This window comes from Phoca vitulina, unplaced genomic scaffold (genome assembly GCF_004348235.1).
Source record: "Phoca vitulina isolate PV1807 unplaced genomic scaffold, GSC_HSeal_1.0 scaffold9, whole genome shotgun sequence".
NCBI classification, from domain to species: domain Eukaryota; kingdom Metazoa; phylum Chordata; class Mammalia; order Carnivora; family Phocidae; genus Phoca; species Phoca vitulina.
Genome location: NW_022589712.1, coordinates 2,768,421 through 2,784,248, shown reverse-complemented (window position 1 = coordinate 2,784,248; position 15,828 = coordinate 2,768,421). Strand labels below are relative to the sequence as shown.

General features: G+C 49.5%; 1 protein-coding gene across 5 annotated transcripts in view; it reads right to left on the bottom strand.

Annotated features, from left to right (window-relative positions):
• The window catches only part of RPS6KA2 (ribosomal protein S6 kinase A2), a 346,717-nt gene that overhangs the window by 158,003 nt on the left and 172,886 nt on the right, over window positions 1–15,828 (bottom strand). Inside the window, exon 1 of one of the 5 annotated variants that reach the window (XM_032407496.1) lies at window positions 7,761–7,984. The exons of the other annotated variants lie outside the window; for them this stretch is intronic. Within the exon in view, the coding sequence (XP_032263387.1) occupies window positions 7,761–7,859 (99 nt within the window). The 5' untranslated portion in view covers window positions 7,860–7,984. Of the gene's footprint in view, window positions 1–7,760; window positions 7,985–15,828 lie in introns of those variants that run through there. 5 annotated transcript variants of the gene reach the window in all.

The window sequence follows — 15,828 nt, the reverse complement described above, 5'->3', positions numbered from 1 at the left end:
TGGAAATCAATATCATATCTAACCTTAGCTGTAGAAGGTTTGCAACCATCTTGGGCCATAAGTGTTAACATGGGGACCTGAATGAGCAATTTTCTTAAGTAGTCACTAGAGCATTTCCACCATAACCATGCCAAAATAGAGTCTTTCAAAGTAGAATCCCTCCACCCCTCCCCCTTATAAATTCAGCTGCACATTTTAATGAGTACAAGCTGCAAGCCCATGGGCCTTGCGCGGTACGGTGTGGCCGGGGTGGTCTCAGCTGCGTGTCACAGCTCATGTGAACTGCAGAGACGCATTAAAGCGGGTCCCAGACGCGTGTGCTGGCTACTGTCCTTCTGAAACCCCCAGCCTGGAAATACGGCCCCTGAGTCATTCCAGGGGCGTGAAGCCTGCCAGTCTCATTCAGAGCCCTCTCTCCTCTGGAAACAGAAGAAAACACAACGGCCAACAGTCTAAGTGCTCATTCTCGGACTGAGTTTTGTGGATCTTGCTAATTTCATACGGGAGAACAGAGCAGACAAAAGAAAGGACAGTTCTTTTCTGTAAGAAGCCAGAGAATACGTACGAGCACCTCACCTCCTCTTCCAGCACCCCAGCCCAGCCATACTGGGTCAGTCCCCGAGCTGGAGGGCCGACCCCAGAACAGCGTGGACCCCCTTCTCTGTCATACAAGAGCTGCTATTCCATGAGGTACATTCAAAACGATGGCACTGTAGATGAAACTGTCACTCTTGGTAACCTTAACAGAGCTAAACTTCGGAAAAGCTGCTTTGTGGTATACTAACCTGAAGCAGATGTGTACTCCGAAGGGCAAGAGAGGCTGACAAAAGAGGAGAGAAACTCCGTGTTTCCACAATGTACTGCAAAACTCTTTACAGAGAGGGTCCAACAAAAGCCAGCTCTGGGCAACACCCCAGAATGCCAAGTGCAAACCCTTCCCTGACGAGGCCCATTTCACTTTTCAAGCATTTAATAACTAGAGGATGGCATTAGCATATGGTTGTCCCCGTACTGTAGCTGAGGAGGTAGGAGCTCAAAAGGATGACGTGCCTGGCGAGGCCGAGGGCAGAGACGAGGGGCGTGCCAGGTGGCCAGGAGAAGGGGTGGCCAGCAAGGTCGGGGTGCATCCAGTGGTAGGGAGCTCTGTGCAGGTGTGGAGGGACAAGAACACGGCCTGGGGATTCCAAGGACCCTTGCAAACCAAAGCTCGTTGGAGGAGTGGCCGCTGTGTATTTTCTGGGTAGAATCAAGTAGGGTTCTCTGATGAGTGGTGTTCCTGGGACACTCCTTCATGGATCTCAAGATATATATGCAAATTACCATCACAATAAGTACTGGCCAAGGAAGATTATTCTGACACCTGCTAAAGACAGCGAGGAAGACTCTATTCACCAGAGCACTGCAATGGGGTCTCGCAGTAGGAGAGCGAGACCGAGCTCGACTCAGATACAGGAAGGAAGAGTGGGGATTTATGGGCAAGGAGCAGAGCTGGAGGGTTGGTGAGGGCAGGGTGAGTCTAAACTGACCTCACAGGAATCTCACTGCAGGCAGGGGGTGACCAGACATCACCTGCGGAGTGGTGGGGATAAGGAATTCGGTCAGATATCGGGGGGGGGTGGTTCTCTCTAAATTGGCTCAGCAGGATTCTTGCTAACATTGGGCACTGCAAGGACGACGCAGGAGCCCAAGGTCGGAGCCTCGTTGCGAAGGGGACCCAGAGGAGCCTGACTAGTTTGCTGGAGGAGAGTCTTTGTCACGGCACATCTCGGGTGGTTTCAAACGCAGGCTCTTGTCTGCTTGGTGAGCAATCACAGGTTTGTGGTCCCTGGGCACGCATTCGCCGTCCAGAGCGCGGAGCGCAGGTGCCTCACGGCTAACTGCACCACCGCGACGCCTCCTCGCTAGCTCGGGGCAGGAAAGGCTTCTGACACAGCTGCAAACCAGACGTGATGAACCATATTTTATACTGAATATATTTGTGCCTCATCCATTTGCTTGATTAAATCACACTGTAGCTTTACAGACTATTTGTTGATAATTCCTACTTAAGTTTAATTTAATAGCTTTTACCAGTGAAAATGTATCAGCAAACATATAATGCCGGAGGAAAAATACAACACAACATAACCCAGCGTCATCAGAAATAAAAGCAGAGCGTTCTAGAGTATGTCTTTAGTGCCAGCCCATCTGTACTTATTTGACAAGCACAAAACCCTCGGGCCCAAGAGGAAGGTTATTTCTGGCTAAACCACTGGTTGCCAACTCCATACAAAACAGACCTGTCCTCAGTTTCCCCACATTTCAGAAGAGCTCTTTGCACCGGAGCAGCCAAACGTCCTGAAGAACCCACACCACACTGGTTACCAGGTCTTACCACCCAAGCCCCAAAGCCTCTCTCTCCACCTTCTCCCTGCCCCGGAGAGTTCAGACTTCTCCCACCCACTGAATAACTGGCCGCATCTGAGAACCGTGCACCCAGCATGCAAGCGGCAGGGTGAAACCCTGGGTGATAAGTCAGGTGATGTGTGCACTTCCATTTCTTTCCTGTGCTTCTGAAATCATGAAAAATACACTGAAACCCTCTCTGCCGGATCGGGGTGTGTGGTGGCAGACAGTCGGCACAGAGGCTTAGGAGAAGAAGGCATAAAGGAGGTGACGAAGACAAATGGGGGGAAATCTCAATATTTTTGGTTGTCTTTTCACATATTTTTGAACAAGCAACAATATTTTGGGGAGTTTTCTTTGATGTAAGGAGAGCAAGTATGTCGTGAAATTGTTGAGATAAGCTATATCCCAAAAAGCGACCACAAAGAAATTAATTTTAGTGTGTTTAAAATAGAATAAACACACATAAGCAAAACAGTAAGCAAATTAAATACTTATTAATATGGACTCTTTCTTGTGGTCTTCTCTGATTTTTTGTTGCTGTTCTTGTTGTCTGAAAGCCCAATAAAAATCAGGCCTCCCATAGAATTTTTGGGTGCTTTTACTGAAAGTACCTGAAAATTATTTTAATTAGAAATGGTTTTCCGGGAAACCACCCAAGATCTAGAAGAAGAGCTTACCTATCAAGCACCAAGAATAAACCTTAATGTTTAACTTTCCAGGAAGCTTTCTTTTTCTCCGTGACCAGAGCCAACATCACTCCCAGGATTTGCTACGAGTCCCTTAGCATTTACTTTATTAAGACATCATGCTTTCCTTTAAAAGGGGTAAGCAATTAAAATATATTCAAATGTGCACATAGACAACACTTGGTGACCTGCACCTGCAACCATGGGAAATAGAAATTAATCTGACAATCGATATAATTAGACTGTTTAAGTTACGGATGCCAGAAATTTCACACAGTAGATTCCATTCCTGGGTCTGCCTCTCTCACTAGATGTTAAGCTCATTGAGGGCAGAGATCATACAAAGATCACATCCTATGTACCAATTGCTTAGCATGATGTACATGGTATACGCTAAAAATTCTTGGTGTAAACAACCGAGCAAGTCTGTAAATAAATGAAATTCTTCCACTCAACAGCTTACCACTTATCCGTATCCCAGCTAAAGGACTTGCATTTTGTCCTTCTCACCCACCCTCAATTGTCTTTCAGTAAAAATGTCAAAAATGATAGGTAATAAAGAGAACCAACTCCCTGGTTTTGGTGACTCCAAACAAAATAACTGTTCCTGAAATGAACTGTCTTTGAGCATTGATCCCTTCAACAAACTGGTAGATAAATCATACTGAGTAAATAATGTCACTTTTTATTAATTTAAAAACTATATCTCCCCCCCATCGCCCCCACCAGGCACTTCCTAGCCAACCCTTCTCAACCTCCCACAGCCCCAAGCCAGGCTTCGGAGCTTGAACGTCAGACCCCTGGAGTCTCTCCTGGGGAAGCGAAGGCTGAGCCAGGAGGATGCCTTCCCAAAGCTCCCGAACTTGGGCTGCTGACACTGGGGCATTTCCTGACTCTAGAAGCCGCCTTAGCTCACGACGCCATGGGTTTGGGACCTGAATTGGTAATGCATTCACGGATTGGTGCAGCGGACTCACAGGGTGATACGTAAGAAAAGGAAGAGGAACACCGCCATCCAGCCAGACGATGGGAACTCCATCTCAGCAAATGGGGCCGATCCTAGTGAATGACGGTATTGTGTATGGAAGGAAGCCTGGGAGAAGTGATCTCTGGCCTTTTCTTCCCCTAAGTACAGAGGAAGGTCATCTAAACTATTAATTACCAGGCTGAGTGTTTCTTGAGATAGCACAAGCCATGGGTTCTACAGGCCACAGGGGCAATCTCAGGTTCACACCATGCCAGGAGACACCCAACACTATGAAAACCATCACTAAGCCCAGAAAATATTCATCAGGATCCATAGCTAACAATTGACTAACAGTGCCACCATCCAGACTCCATGTTAAGTCTTTACGTACGATAGCTCACACCCGTCACCTTAACCCTACGGGGCAGGAAGTACTAGCCCTTCTCCCAGCAGAGGGAAATGGGGCTCACAGAGGTCAAGGAGCAACCACCTGCTGTGAAAGATGCACATGAGAATCCAATTCCGGTGGATGTGATACAAAGCCCAGATGCACCTGGAACTTTCCAACTGCCAAAAAAGGTTCTCTAGAATAATTTCAGGTTGTGGAGCACCTTCCAAAATACTCCTCAGAGTAATTTCCTTTTAATAATTACAAGAGCCTTCCTTCAAGTCCCATCTAATACACGGTAAACTCCAGTAACCCCACAACCCAGAAGGGCTAAAATTAATAATAGACGGCCCATGCTCTTACAGCAAGAACTTCCTTTAAAACAGTCTAGGCTCAAGAGCATAAGCAAGTCCTTTGGCTTCCCTGGGCTCCGTTTCCTCATCTATAAAATGGGCTGCTGAATCAGGAGCTGGTTACACCTTCCAGGTAGGTGCTGAGGCTCTCAGGCAGTGAGGTCAGCGCCCTGAAGTCCGGGTGAAGGTCAGACAGTGAAACCTGATATCTTTCTAGGGCATGCACAAAGAAGTCTAGGAAAGATACCCAATTTCCCTTTAGAAACTCCAAAAATCACTCTTGCCAGAGTCAGTGATCTGGCCCTCTCAGTTGGGGCAATGCCGAGACACTATAAAAATATTTAAGCTATAATCCATAAACCGTTTCCAAATTTGATTAAGTAATCTGGCTTCTCTGTTGGTTAGAGTTTACCCAATGCTGGATTCTAGATTAAAGTTAAATTTAAAAGCAAGGATGAAAACATTAATTTTAATGTTTTAATAAAGATAATAGTGTTTTCAACTTAAAGTAACTACTGTCACTTTCCTGTTCATGGCACTAGATTCTGAATTCAAAAAACAAAAATTTTGTCTCTGTGTATATTTTACAAAATAAATTTCACAGAAACAATGAAAAAAAGTTGTTTTTTTTTATAATTTCATCAGTCCAAACAGGAAATATACATCCGTGCTAAGTGTTTTGTATGTCCTACTACCCAACCCCAAACTATTGACAGACCCCCCCCCCCTCCAAAATTTTACATTTTTTTGATGAGTGCTTCTTGGCCTACAATCTGCTGTGGATATGCAATGGATAAACAGGCTTCTCTGGAAAAAGATGGAGAGACAGCTGGGCAGGAATATGGAACTTGCTGGACGGAAGCACAGGGTCAGCCACTTATTAGATCCCCCACTAGGTGGAGGCACCATGAGGCCAGGACTTCTAGGACTTGTGGTTTTGGATCTACAATGCTGAGCACATAGCAGCCTTTTAAAAAGCAATTGCAGAATGAATTAGTTGGTAAGTTTTCAGCAAAATCCTCAATTTTTGGGCGGGGAGTCCCCCTATCAATAGAATGAGGATAGTAAAACATGCCTACTTGAGTTTTCACAAGAGACAGGTGAATGCATGTGTAGAGAACAGAGCATTGTATCCGAGCTATCTTTCTCAATACTTCTATCCGGCACCCAGCATCCAGGTTATATGAGGTGCTCATTGAGTGCGTGCTAATAGATCACATTCCTCTCTAGTCAGCTGACCTTCTGCCTATCTAATGGTGTATTTATGGTTTTTAGAAATTTTATTTTCACATTTATGAAACCTCATTTCTATCCCCCTCTTGGTTTCCCATTATGCTATTTTTATGAGGCACTTCCCAAACCCGGTTCTACAAGCTGAACCGTAACACTGGAGGTGAGTATATCATGCTGATGGGATTCCTGACCCTCCATGAGTTCAGCCCGGTATCTATTGCTGGTCTTCCTGAACAGCACTGGGAGTTTCCCCACCCGTGTGCCTCCCCTTGGCAAGGACAATAAATGAAAAGGAGACAAGGAGCTGTATAATAAACTTGGCATTTTGATGAATAAAAACTTACTGGGCATAAAGGTAAATACTGTCCTGGCTTTCTGTTCTTATCAATTTTAGCTTTTTAAAAAGTGCCTGAAATCCGGGAAAATGATTTATCTCACTAACTCGTGTTTAACTTCTGTCAATGCGAGATTTGAGGCAAGCCCTCCTCCATTATTTGATTAACAGTTGTATTTGTTTGAAAAATATGTTCTACCCTCAGAAACCAGCCACAAAGATCCTATCTAGTCCAAATCTGACTTAGTGATACCATAACAGAAACTTTTTATACGAGTAATTTCCTGTTGCATTCATGTCTATTCCTGAGCTTTGCTTAAAGATCTGGTGATTGTAACAACCCTGCCTGGTATCAAACACCATGGCAGCCAGGACAAAGAAAACCAAGAGGAAAAATGTGACATTGTTCCAATTGATTTGACTTCCTTAGAAATAAGTCAAAGCCGAGATAGGTGCCAGCCTTGTGGCAAAGGCCAGGGCAATGTCGAAGGGAAACACTAGGCTGTGTAGCCAGCCCCTGCCCCCAGCATCACAATCTCTCTCTCTCTCTCTTTTTTTTTACTTAAACACGTTCCACCGTTTGGTCATCTGTAGATTCAACAATGTAATTTGGACACCGGGATGAAGAGAACAAGATCTGATTGCTGAAATAAAAAAACACATCAGAGAACTGTCCACAGATGATTTTGGAAACCCAAAGATGACAAGATGAGGGACAGGAGAAAAGGACATAATTTTCAGGGTCCTCTGGGTTTCAGGGCGAATCTCTATTAAACCCGGGGCTGCAGGGATATTGCGCCAGGCACTTCGCTACTGAGCACCGTTTCAGACTGGCCCGAGTAGATTGTATTGTTACCTTTTAACATATACGTATGTATTATATATAGTCAATGCTACACTGATTTCAAATACACATACATCTGCACGATACGGTAGCACTTGTGTGGCTGCGGGCCACGGAAAGATAAACCCACCTCCCCATCCCCAGACCCTCAGTCGAGGGGAGCGCCGCGGGGGTTCTGTTTTTGGGACTTTGGAAGTGCCACACGGAGCCGCGGTCCAGCTGCACGGACCGAAACGCCCTCCCTAGCCCGGGCACCTATGTGGGCACGGTGACCGCTCCGCATCCTGCGCAGACCCAGGAACAAAATTAGTTAGAAATTCCCTAGGGGCAGAGTTTAGTGCCCGACGAGAACACGAGGACCGGTCCAGTTATTGCTAGGTCCCAACAATAGCGTTCGGTTTTAGAAAAACCGGACCGGCTCTCAAATAACTTTCACTCCCTGACATGGGTCTGTGGGTACCGTGCATGTGACAATAGAAAGGGCTCGGGATGGCTCCGCGACCCGCAGCATCCTCCAGGGCGCGGCGGGGACCTGGGTACCTGCGCACACAGAGGCGATGCATTTACCTCGAGGCGACTTAGACTGGAGCTCTTGGAGCGCGACTTCTTGCGCAGGTACACGGAGAAGAACCTGCGCACGGTGAACTTCTTCATGCTCAGGTCCATCGCCCCGCGCCCAGCCGGGAGGAGCCGCAGGCCCGGAGGACGCGCATTCCCGGCGCATCCCAGGCGCGCGGGGTCAGGTCCGAGGGCGGGTGCGCGCCGCCGGGGAGCCCGCCGCGGCGGCCATCGGCGCGGGGCGCGGGCTGCGGGCACAAAGGGCAGGCCGAGCCGGCCACCGCGGCCGGGGCTCCAGCGCACCCTCCTCCCTCCCTCCTCCTCCCCCTCCTCCTCCCCCTCCTCCTCCCGCAGGCTGCGAGGACCAGCCCCAGACAGCCCCGCCCCGCCCTCAGCCACTACCGCCAATCAGTGCCCGCCGCCCCGATGCTCCCTCCTCCTCCTCCCCCTCCTCCTCCTCCCCTGCCCCCTCCTGCTGCTGAGGCTGGTGCTGCCGCTGCGGCCGCCGCCCCGCGAGGACCAGCCCCGGCAGCCCCACCCCACCCCGCCCACAGTCACTACCGCCAATCAGATGCTCCCTCCTCTCCCTCCTCTTCCTCCTCCTGCAGCTGCCGGGGCGGCCGCCGCCCCGCGAGGACCAGCCCCGCCCCGCCCCGCCCTCCGCGACTGCCGCCAATCAGCAACCCCCAACCCAGGCGCTCCCTCCTCCTCCTCCCCCTCCTCCTCCCGCCCTGAGAGGACCAGCGCCGAGCAACCCCGCCCCGCCCCTGCCCCCTCCCCCGCCACTACCACCAATCAGCGCCACCGGCCCACCGCCCCAGGCGCTCCTCCCCGTCCCCCTCCTCCCCCCGCCCTCCGAGGACTCCCCGCGCGCGGCCCCGCCCCCCGCCCACACCCCCGCTCGGCGCCCTGGGCGGCGCAGGCCTGACGAGCCCGCGGAGCACGGCTGCGCTGCGCCCCGCGGAGGGTGCGGGCGCCTGCCCTCTGTTCTGCCCCGCTGCCCTGCTGGGCTGTTTTCTAGCTGGGGGGCGTCGTTATGGTGTCCTTCCTTAAAACAGCCACGTACACACGTTGGCATAATGCTCTTCTGTGCCGAACAAAACTTTTGTTAATTAGCAAACATTTCTGGAAAATGAAACAAAATCCGAGGGGCTCCGTGAGCCTTCGCAGGGCGCTCTGCACCTCTCCTCTTCCCGCCGCGGCCCCGCAGCCCGGGCGCCCGCACCTGGGGTCCATCTGTCACTCCCCGGGGTGAACGGACCCCCACGCGGTCTGGGGAAACCGCCGTTGGCAGTGCTTGGAGAACAAAGACACATCCGTTCTCCATGACCTCCGACTCCATATATAGAAAATCGTCCAAACGGATGACTTACTAGGCCCAGCACCGTGTCCTGAGGCAGGGCTCTCTGAGGCCGGCTGCTGGTTGTAGGGCTGGAGGGGATTTGCCTTAAAGGGAACACATTTCTTTTCCCCCTAGAAAGGCTCACTAGAGGGCTATAGACAGTTCCAGATCTTTGAGCTCAGAGCTCCGAGCAGCTTCTTCCGTTTTACTCTTGTGCAATGTGCACGTGTTGAGTCAATGTTTAAAATAAGGTCAAACAATGTCAGCACAGAAACATTCATGCATATGGTACTGTGTGACAAGATTTGCTCTTTTGCCAGGTAGACTGTGAAAAATCCCAAGTGTCCTGTCATCTGCTCGGCTAAGCCAAAGGTTGCATTAATCCCTGTAAAGGGCTATCTTTGCTAAAGTGAGTAGGGAGGGCGGATGCCCCAAATGAGAACTGACCATTTCACACTGCATCTGGGTCAGGAGGTGAGGTCACATAAGCTCTCTGGGGTTTAATGGATGCCACAGGCCGGGTAGTGGTGAGCGCAGAGTTTAGAGTGGACGCTGGGTGCTGCCACGTCCTTGCTTGGAGAGCCTGAGCACACTGGCCTGTTCTGTGTCCCCATTGTGCATCTCTAAGATAAAAATATGCATGTCAAAACTGGTTCCTGCGGGGCTCCCGGGTGGCTCAGTTGGTTAAGCGACTGCCTTTGGCTCAGGTCATGATCCTGGAGACCCTGGATCGAGTCCGCATTGGGCTCCCTGCTCGGCAGGGAATCTGCTTCTCCCTCTGACCCTCCCCCCTCTCATGCTCTCTTTCCCATTCTCTCTCTCAAATAAATAAATAAAATCTTAAAAAAAAAAAAAAAAAATGGTTCCTGCTTCCCTCAAGGGTTCTGCTGGAGGGCGATTATCCCTACTCCAGGAAACAGTGTCTTACCCCCAGAGCCTTCCCCTTTTCCTTGGCCCTCACTTGAGGCATCTTGTCTCTAAACAAGTGCAAAGACAGGCCAGGACTAGGCCATGTTGCCGCTCTGGCAGAGAGCAGCTGATGGTCCACAGACACTGGGCTGGTCACCAGCCCCTGGGATGAGGAAGGGGCCAGTTCTAACAAGCTTCACTGGGGGAGATGGGGGCGGGGACTGTATGCCAACTGTACTAGCGTACAGCCGTGCGCACAGCCCCTCCGTACACAGGCCCGCGGCCCCCATGCACCCCCGTGTCATCTGAAAACAGCAACAAAAGCTCCAGTGGTCTGGACTACTTCTTACCCGAGGTGTCTCGCGGAAACACGCAGCTGTGCTCTCTAGAGAAATCCACATTAAACCCAGGCTTCCGAGAATTCCCCCAGACGCGGTCCCGGTCCCTGCTCACTCCACGCCCAGGGCACCAGCGCCAGCGAAGCTGGCAGGACCGCTGCCCGCGGGACCGGACGCGAACTCCGCCTGCAGCATTTATCGGATGTAGAATGTAAGACGACAGAAGAATGAACCAGACAGCCCGGGAAATGCGCCCGTGGGGTGCTGGGCATGTGTGTGAGCCTCAGAGAGCAGACCCGCCCGAGCGGCGGGAGGCGGGGAGCTGGCTGCGTGGGGTGCGACCCGAGGCTGCTCCATGGGACGCACATCGGATGTGAAATATCCGAATTCTATCCACTGTCCCCACTGTGACTTGACCTTTCCTGAAACTCTGAGCCTCTAGAACAGGGTTCTCAAGTGGGCCTGACTTTGTCCCCCAGGGGGACACTTGGCAATGTCTGGAGACAGGTGTGGTTGTCACGGCGGGGGGGGGGGGGGGGGGGGGGGGCTAAAGAGGGGGGGGGGGGGGGCAGCGCACAGGGCAGCCCCTCTGCGTCCGAAAGGCCCGGGGGCCGAGTCGGAGAACTGGGGTGAGGTCAGCGCCGGAGGGGTGGGGCGGGGGTGGGAACCTGTGCTCCTTCCTCACGAGGTTGTCACCTACAAATGTGGCACTTCTGTGCAGTTAAAGCAAAATGTGGAAGTGCTCTGCAAATCGTAAACTGCTCACCAAAGTTGTTATTTGCTAAAATCCTAGAGTTTCACACAGAAAGCTACTGACATGACTGGGGAAGGAGTAGACCCCCAATTCTAGAATTTTTATCTGAAAGCTCCCTGTTAAACTATATTGTCCCCTGTCGGCACAACCGTTTACCCCGCGGCCCAAACTGGGAGGCAAGAATTACATTCACTTCTGGCGCTTCTTTATTCCCGAGGTCTACCGACGCACAGAGCCTTGTTGGTGCGACTTTCTCGGTAGTTTTCACATCTCCCCTTCTTTCCAGCCCTGCTCTCGGGGACATGGTTTGGGCCCCATCAGTTCCTGTCAGAATACAGTAATTTCCGGCTAGATGCCATCCCTCACAACCCATCCACTGTCCTGCTACTAAAAAGATCTTTCTAGAAGCAAACCGGGTCAAGTGACCCCATGCACCACAGGTGTCCAGGTCGTCCAGGAGAAGCGCAAACTCCAGAGCGGAGCAGGTGTGCTGTTCTTGGTCACCATTCCCTCTCCTCACCGTCTGCCCTCCTTCCTGCCCCAGAGCTCAGGCTGGGCCACGCTGACACACTACGTGAAGATGGGCTTCCCGTGTCCACCACACGGGGGTGCTGTGGTCACTGCCCGGGTGGGCTGCCCGTGTCCACCACACGGGGGTGCGGTGGTCACTGCCCGGGATGCCCGCCTGCCTCCACCCACTGGCATCGCCTCCCTCCCCCTTCACGGCACAGGGCCATGTCGCTCCCGAGAAACCTACCCAAACCCCTCCACGCTGCAGGCTGCGTGAGGGTGCCTTCCCCAGGCTCCCCGTTTACTCACAGCACCAGACGATGACTCTCGGCTTCTCTACCTGCCTCTCTCACCAACGAGGAAACACACAGGACAGCCCCCGTCTGCAACCCTTCCTACGTTTGTGTAAAGGGGTTTTGTGGTGACTACTTTCAGAGATCGGCTGGTTACCAAGAGCTGGGTCATTTCTACTATTTCATCTGTATAACATACTTAAAAAAACTGCGGAATGGACGCAGTGAACCCCATCTTATGAGGCTCAAGGAGCTGAGCCTACTGCCTAAACTTACACAGATGAAAGTGTCCAAGCACGATCTGCCTGTCTGTGAGTGCACGGCAACGTGTCTGGAATTCTACTAGGTGTGTATCAAAAGAAATCAAAGAAGGGAGAGGCAACCAAGAGGGTGACAGGCTAAGATCCTCATTTCCCTAGACAATTACACGTGGTCAAGAAATGCCATGAGGCCAACATCCTGTGGACAGAGTGTCTCACAGACAGAAGTCCGGGCGGTGGCCTCCACAGGCCTCCTCGTGGGTGTGGGGACAGATGCTGGGAGTGCCTTGGTGCATAATGACTGGGTCTTCTTGTTAAAGGTCACTTTACTCACGAGACAACACAGGGACACCAAAGGGAGGCTTATTACATGAAATAGCATTGAGAGCCAAGGGACCCTAGCGTGTGGCCAAGAGAAGAACTCTGAAAACATTTCATGTAGAGGCGAAAATGTGCTTGGTCTTTTCTACTCATCAACAGAGGAGGGGCAAAAGGACCATTCTTTATTGGGAGGTGACAGCATCGGTAGAACCTCTGGGTTTGACCCTACTAGTGTTTCCATGTTGTTTGTTATGGGTTGAATTATGTCCTTTTCTAAAAAGATACATCGAAGTCCTGACCCCCAGCCTCTAGAATGTGACCTTATTTGAAAACAGGGTTGTTGCAGATGTCATTAGTTAGGATGAGGGCATATGGGAGTAGGGTGGGCTCTAATCCAATGTGACGGGTGTCCTTGTAGGAAGGCCATGTGACAACAGAGGCAGAAATTGCAGCGCTGCAGCCACCGGTCCAGGCGCGTCACGGCCACCACCGGCACACAGAAGAGGTGAGAAAGAAGCCCCCTACACGTGTCGGGGGGCGTGGCCCTCAGCACCTCGATCTCAGACCTCTGGCTTCCAGAAGTGTGAGACAACAAATACGTGCAGTGTCCAGCCACCCGTCTGCTGTGCTATGTTCTACAGCCCAAGGAGACGAACACACACACTTCTCATTCCACGGCCGTGACGGTGAGCTTCCGTGAGGAAGACAGCCAGCGAGCAGGCATCCGAGTGAACGGAGCATTTGGTCCAACAGTATGTGAGAAAACCTGATCGTGAACAGAGACGGGGGGGCTTTTTCTTGTCAGTCCAAGCCTACACATAAATTACAGAGGAACGTTAAGAGGAAGGGAGTTAGCAGGAAAGAGGAAACAGGTGAAAACTATAGCAGGAAGAGTTTCTGTAACTTAAAAAGGGAAAAAAAAAATCCTCAAAATAGAAATGCCCCTCAAGACCTGGAATGGGTACAAAGGAGAATGTATAATCTCTGCCAGAAGTTTTTCTTAGCAAAAAATACTCATCTTTTAAACAATAATTCATAGACATCTATAGCATTCCAAACACAAAATACTTCTGTTAGAGATGGGAACTAGATGAACACATAAAAGAAATTCTCAGAGACACTGAAAGCTACAGGCTTTAATCCCCTGGGATATAGTCCCTGTGGTGCATCCTTCTCATCAGAGAACCTCAAGAGGAGGCTGGGGTGGGGGCGGGGGTGTCATTCTTGGTCATGTGACGGATTACGTATGCAGAGGGAGCCTTCCACAGAGACATAAAAATGCTAGGTAGAACGAGAAGAATATCCTCTTTTTTAAAGCATGGCTGATCTAATAGTAATTAGGGGAACACAAATGTAGGCAAAAACTGAGGATAAGAAGATATGCCCTATGTGAATTGTGCAAGACTGTTGAATCTCAGATCTGTACCTCTGAAACAAATAATGCAATAGATGTTAAGAAAGAAAAAAAGAAGAAGAAGAATGTAGCAGGAGGGGAAGAATGAAGGGGGGGAAATCGGAGGGGGAGAAGAACCATGAGAGACAATGGACTCTGAAAAACAAACTGAGGGTTCTAGAGGGGAGGGGGGTGGGAGGATGGGTTAGCCTGGTGATGGGTATTGAGGAGGGCACGTTCTGCATGGAGCACTGGGTGTTATGCACAAACAATGAATCATGGAACACTATATCTAAAACTAATGATGTAATGTATGGGGATTAACATAACAATAAAAAAATTAAAAAAAAAAAAAAAAGAAGAAGATATGCCCTAAGAGGAAGTGATGTTTGTCCTGGAGTCTGATGTCAATTCCTGTAGTCCAGACCTGAGTTTCAGCAGGGTCTGGAAAACGGGACCTGGAGAGAGCCTGGGGCAGTGCAGGGTGGGAGGTCAGGTCAGAGCCACTCTGCTGAAAATCATGGTCCCCATAGAGCAGACTGTAGGGGGAAAGCGGGGAGAGCCTCACTCTGGGAGGAGACTTTCTTATTCAGGTGTGAGCTCTGGAAATGGCACAGGACAGAGTTCCTCCTGTCAGCCTCCTGCAGCTCATAGTTAGGCCAGTTCCAGGCCAAAATTCACACTACCAGCCTGAAAAACCCCAAGCCAGACATTTACTTTTTAATGGTCTCAGATTGCAGCATCCTGAGGACCAGGCAGAAGCAAATACAAGTACTCTGGAGGAACTATTTTAAACATGTCTCAAAGCTTAAACAGAGAACATTCTAAGGAACATAACTTGCAATCATAAATTGCTACAAACACAAGGAAATAGCTACCATGAGCAAGAGTCAGCAGAGATAAGCAGAATCAGACCTGCAAAGATAGAGAGGTTGAAATTTTTGTATAAATAGTATAAAATATGTTTAACATGTTTAGAACACAAAAAGAAAGATGGAAAGCATTACAAGGAAACTAGAGATTACAAAAGATGAAGCAGATTTGTTAACATAAGCAGACCTTTAAAAATTAAACTGCAGTGATTTAAACTAAGAACTCAATAGATAAAGAGCAGTTTAGACAAAGCCCAAGAAATAAGTAGTTAATAAAGGAGAAGTTAGATTGGATGATAACTGACAGAGTGCAAACAGGAAAGTCAAAAAGACAAGAAATATGAAAGCCCGTGTAAGATACATGGAAGACAGGGGGAGAAAAATCCAGTGTGTGAGTCTTACAGTGAGAGAAAAACAAACAGATACTCACTATTCAAAGAGGTGAGCCAACGGTTGAGAATTTTTCAGAGTTGATAAAATACGCCAATCCTCATATTTATGAAGCTCCCCAAATCCCAAGGAGGATTAAATAAAAAGAAATCCATCCCTAAATACATATTCAACCTGCAGAAGGCTTCTTCCAAGCAACCAGAAGACAGGTTTTCTACAAATGAATGTTAATTAGAATGTCATCAGACATCCTAGTGGCATTGTTGGAAGGCACAGAAGGGCGGAATAATAAGTAAACGGTGCTGAGGGAAAACAATTATAACTTCAGCGTCTCTACCTTGCAAAATATCTTTCAAGAATAAGGGCAAAATTGGGGCACCTGGGTGGCTAAGTCGTTAAGCATCTGCCTTTGGCTCAGGTCATGATCCCAGGGTCCTGGGATCAAGCCCTGCATGGGGCTCCCTGTTCTGTGGGAAGCCTGCTTCTCCCTCTTCCACTCCCCCTGCTTGTATTCCCTCTCTCGCTGTCTCATTCTCTCTGTCAAATAAATAAATAAAATCTTAAAAAAAAAAAAAAAAAGAATAAGGGCAAAATAAAGACACTTCCAGATCAACAACCTGAGAAATTTGACTGACAATGACACTTATGGGTAAAGCTAAACACTTAGGAACTGCATAAAAAAAAAAAAAGTCAAA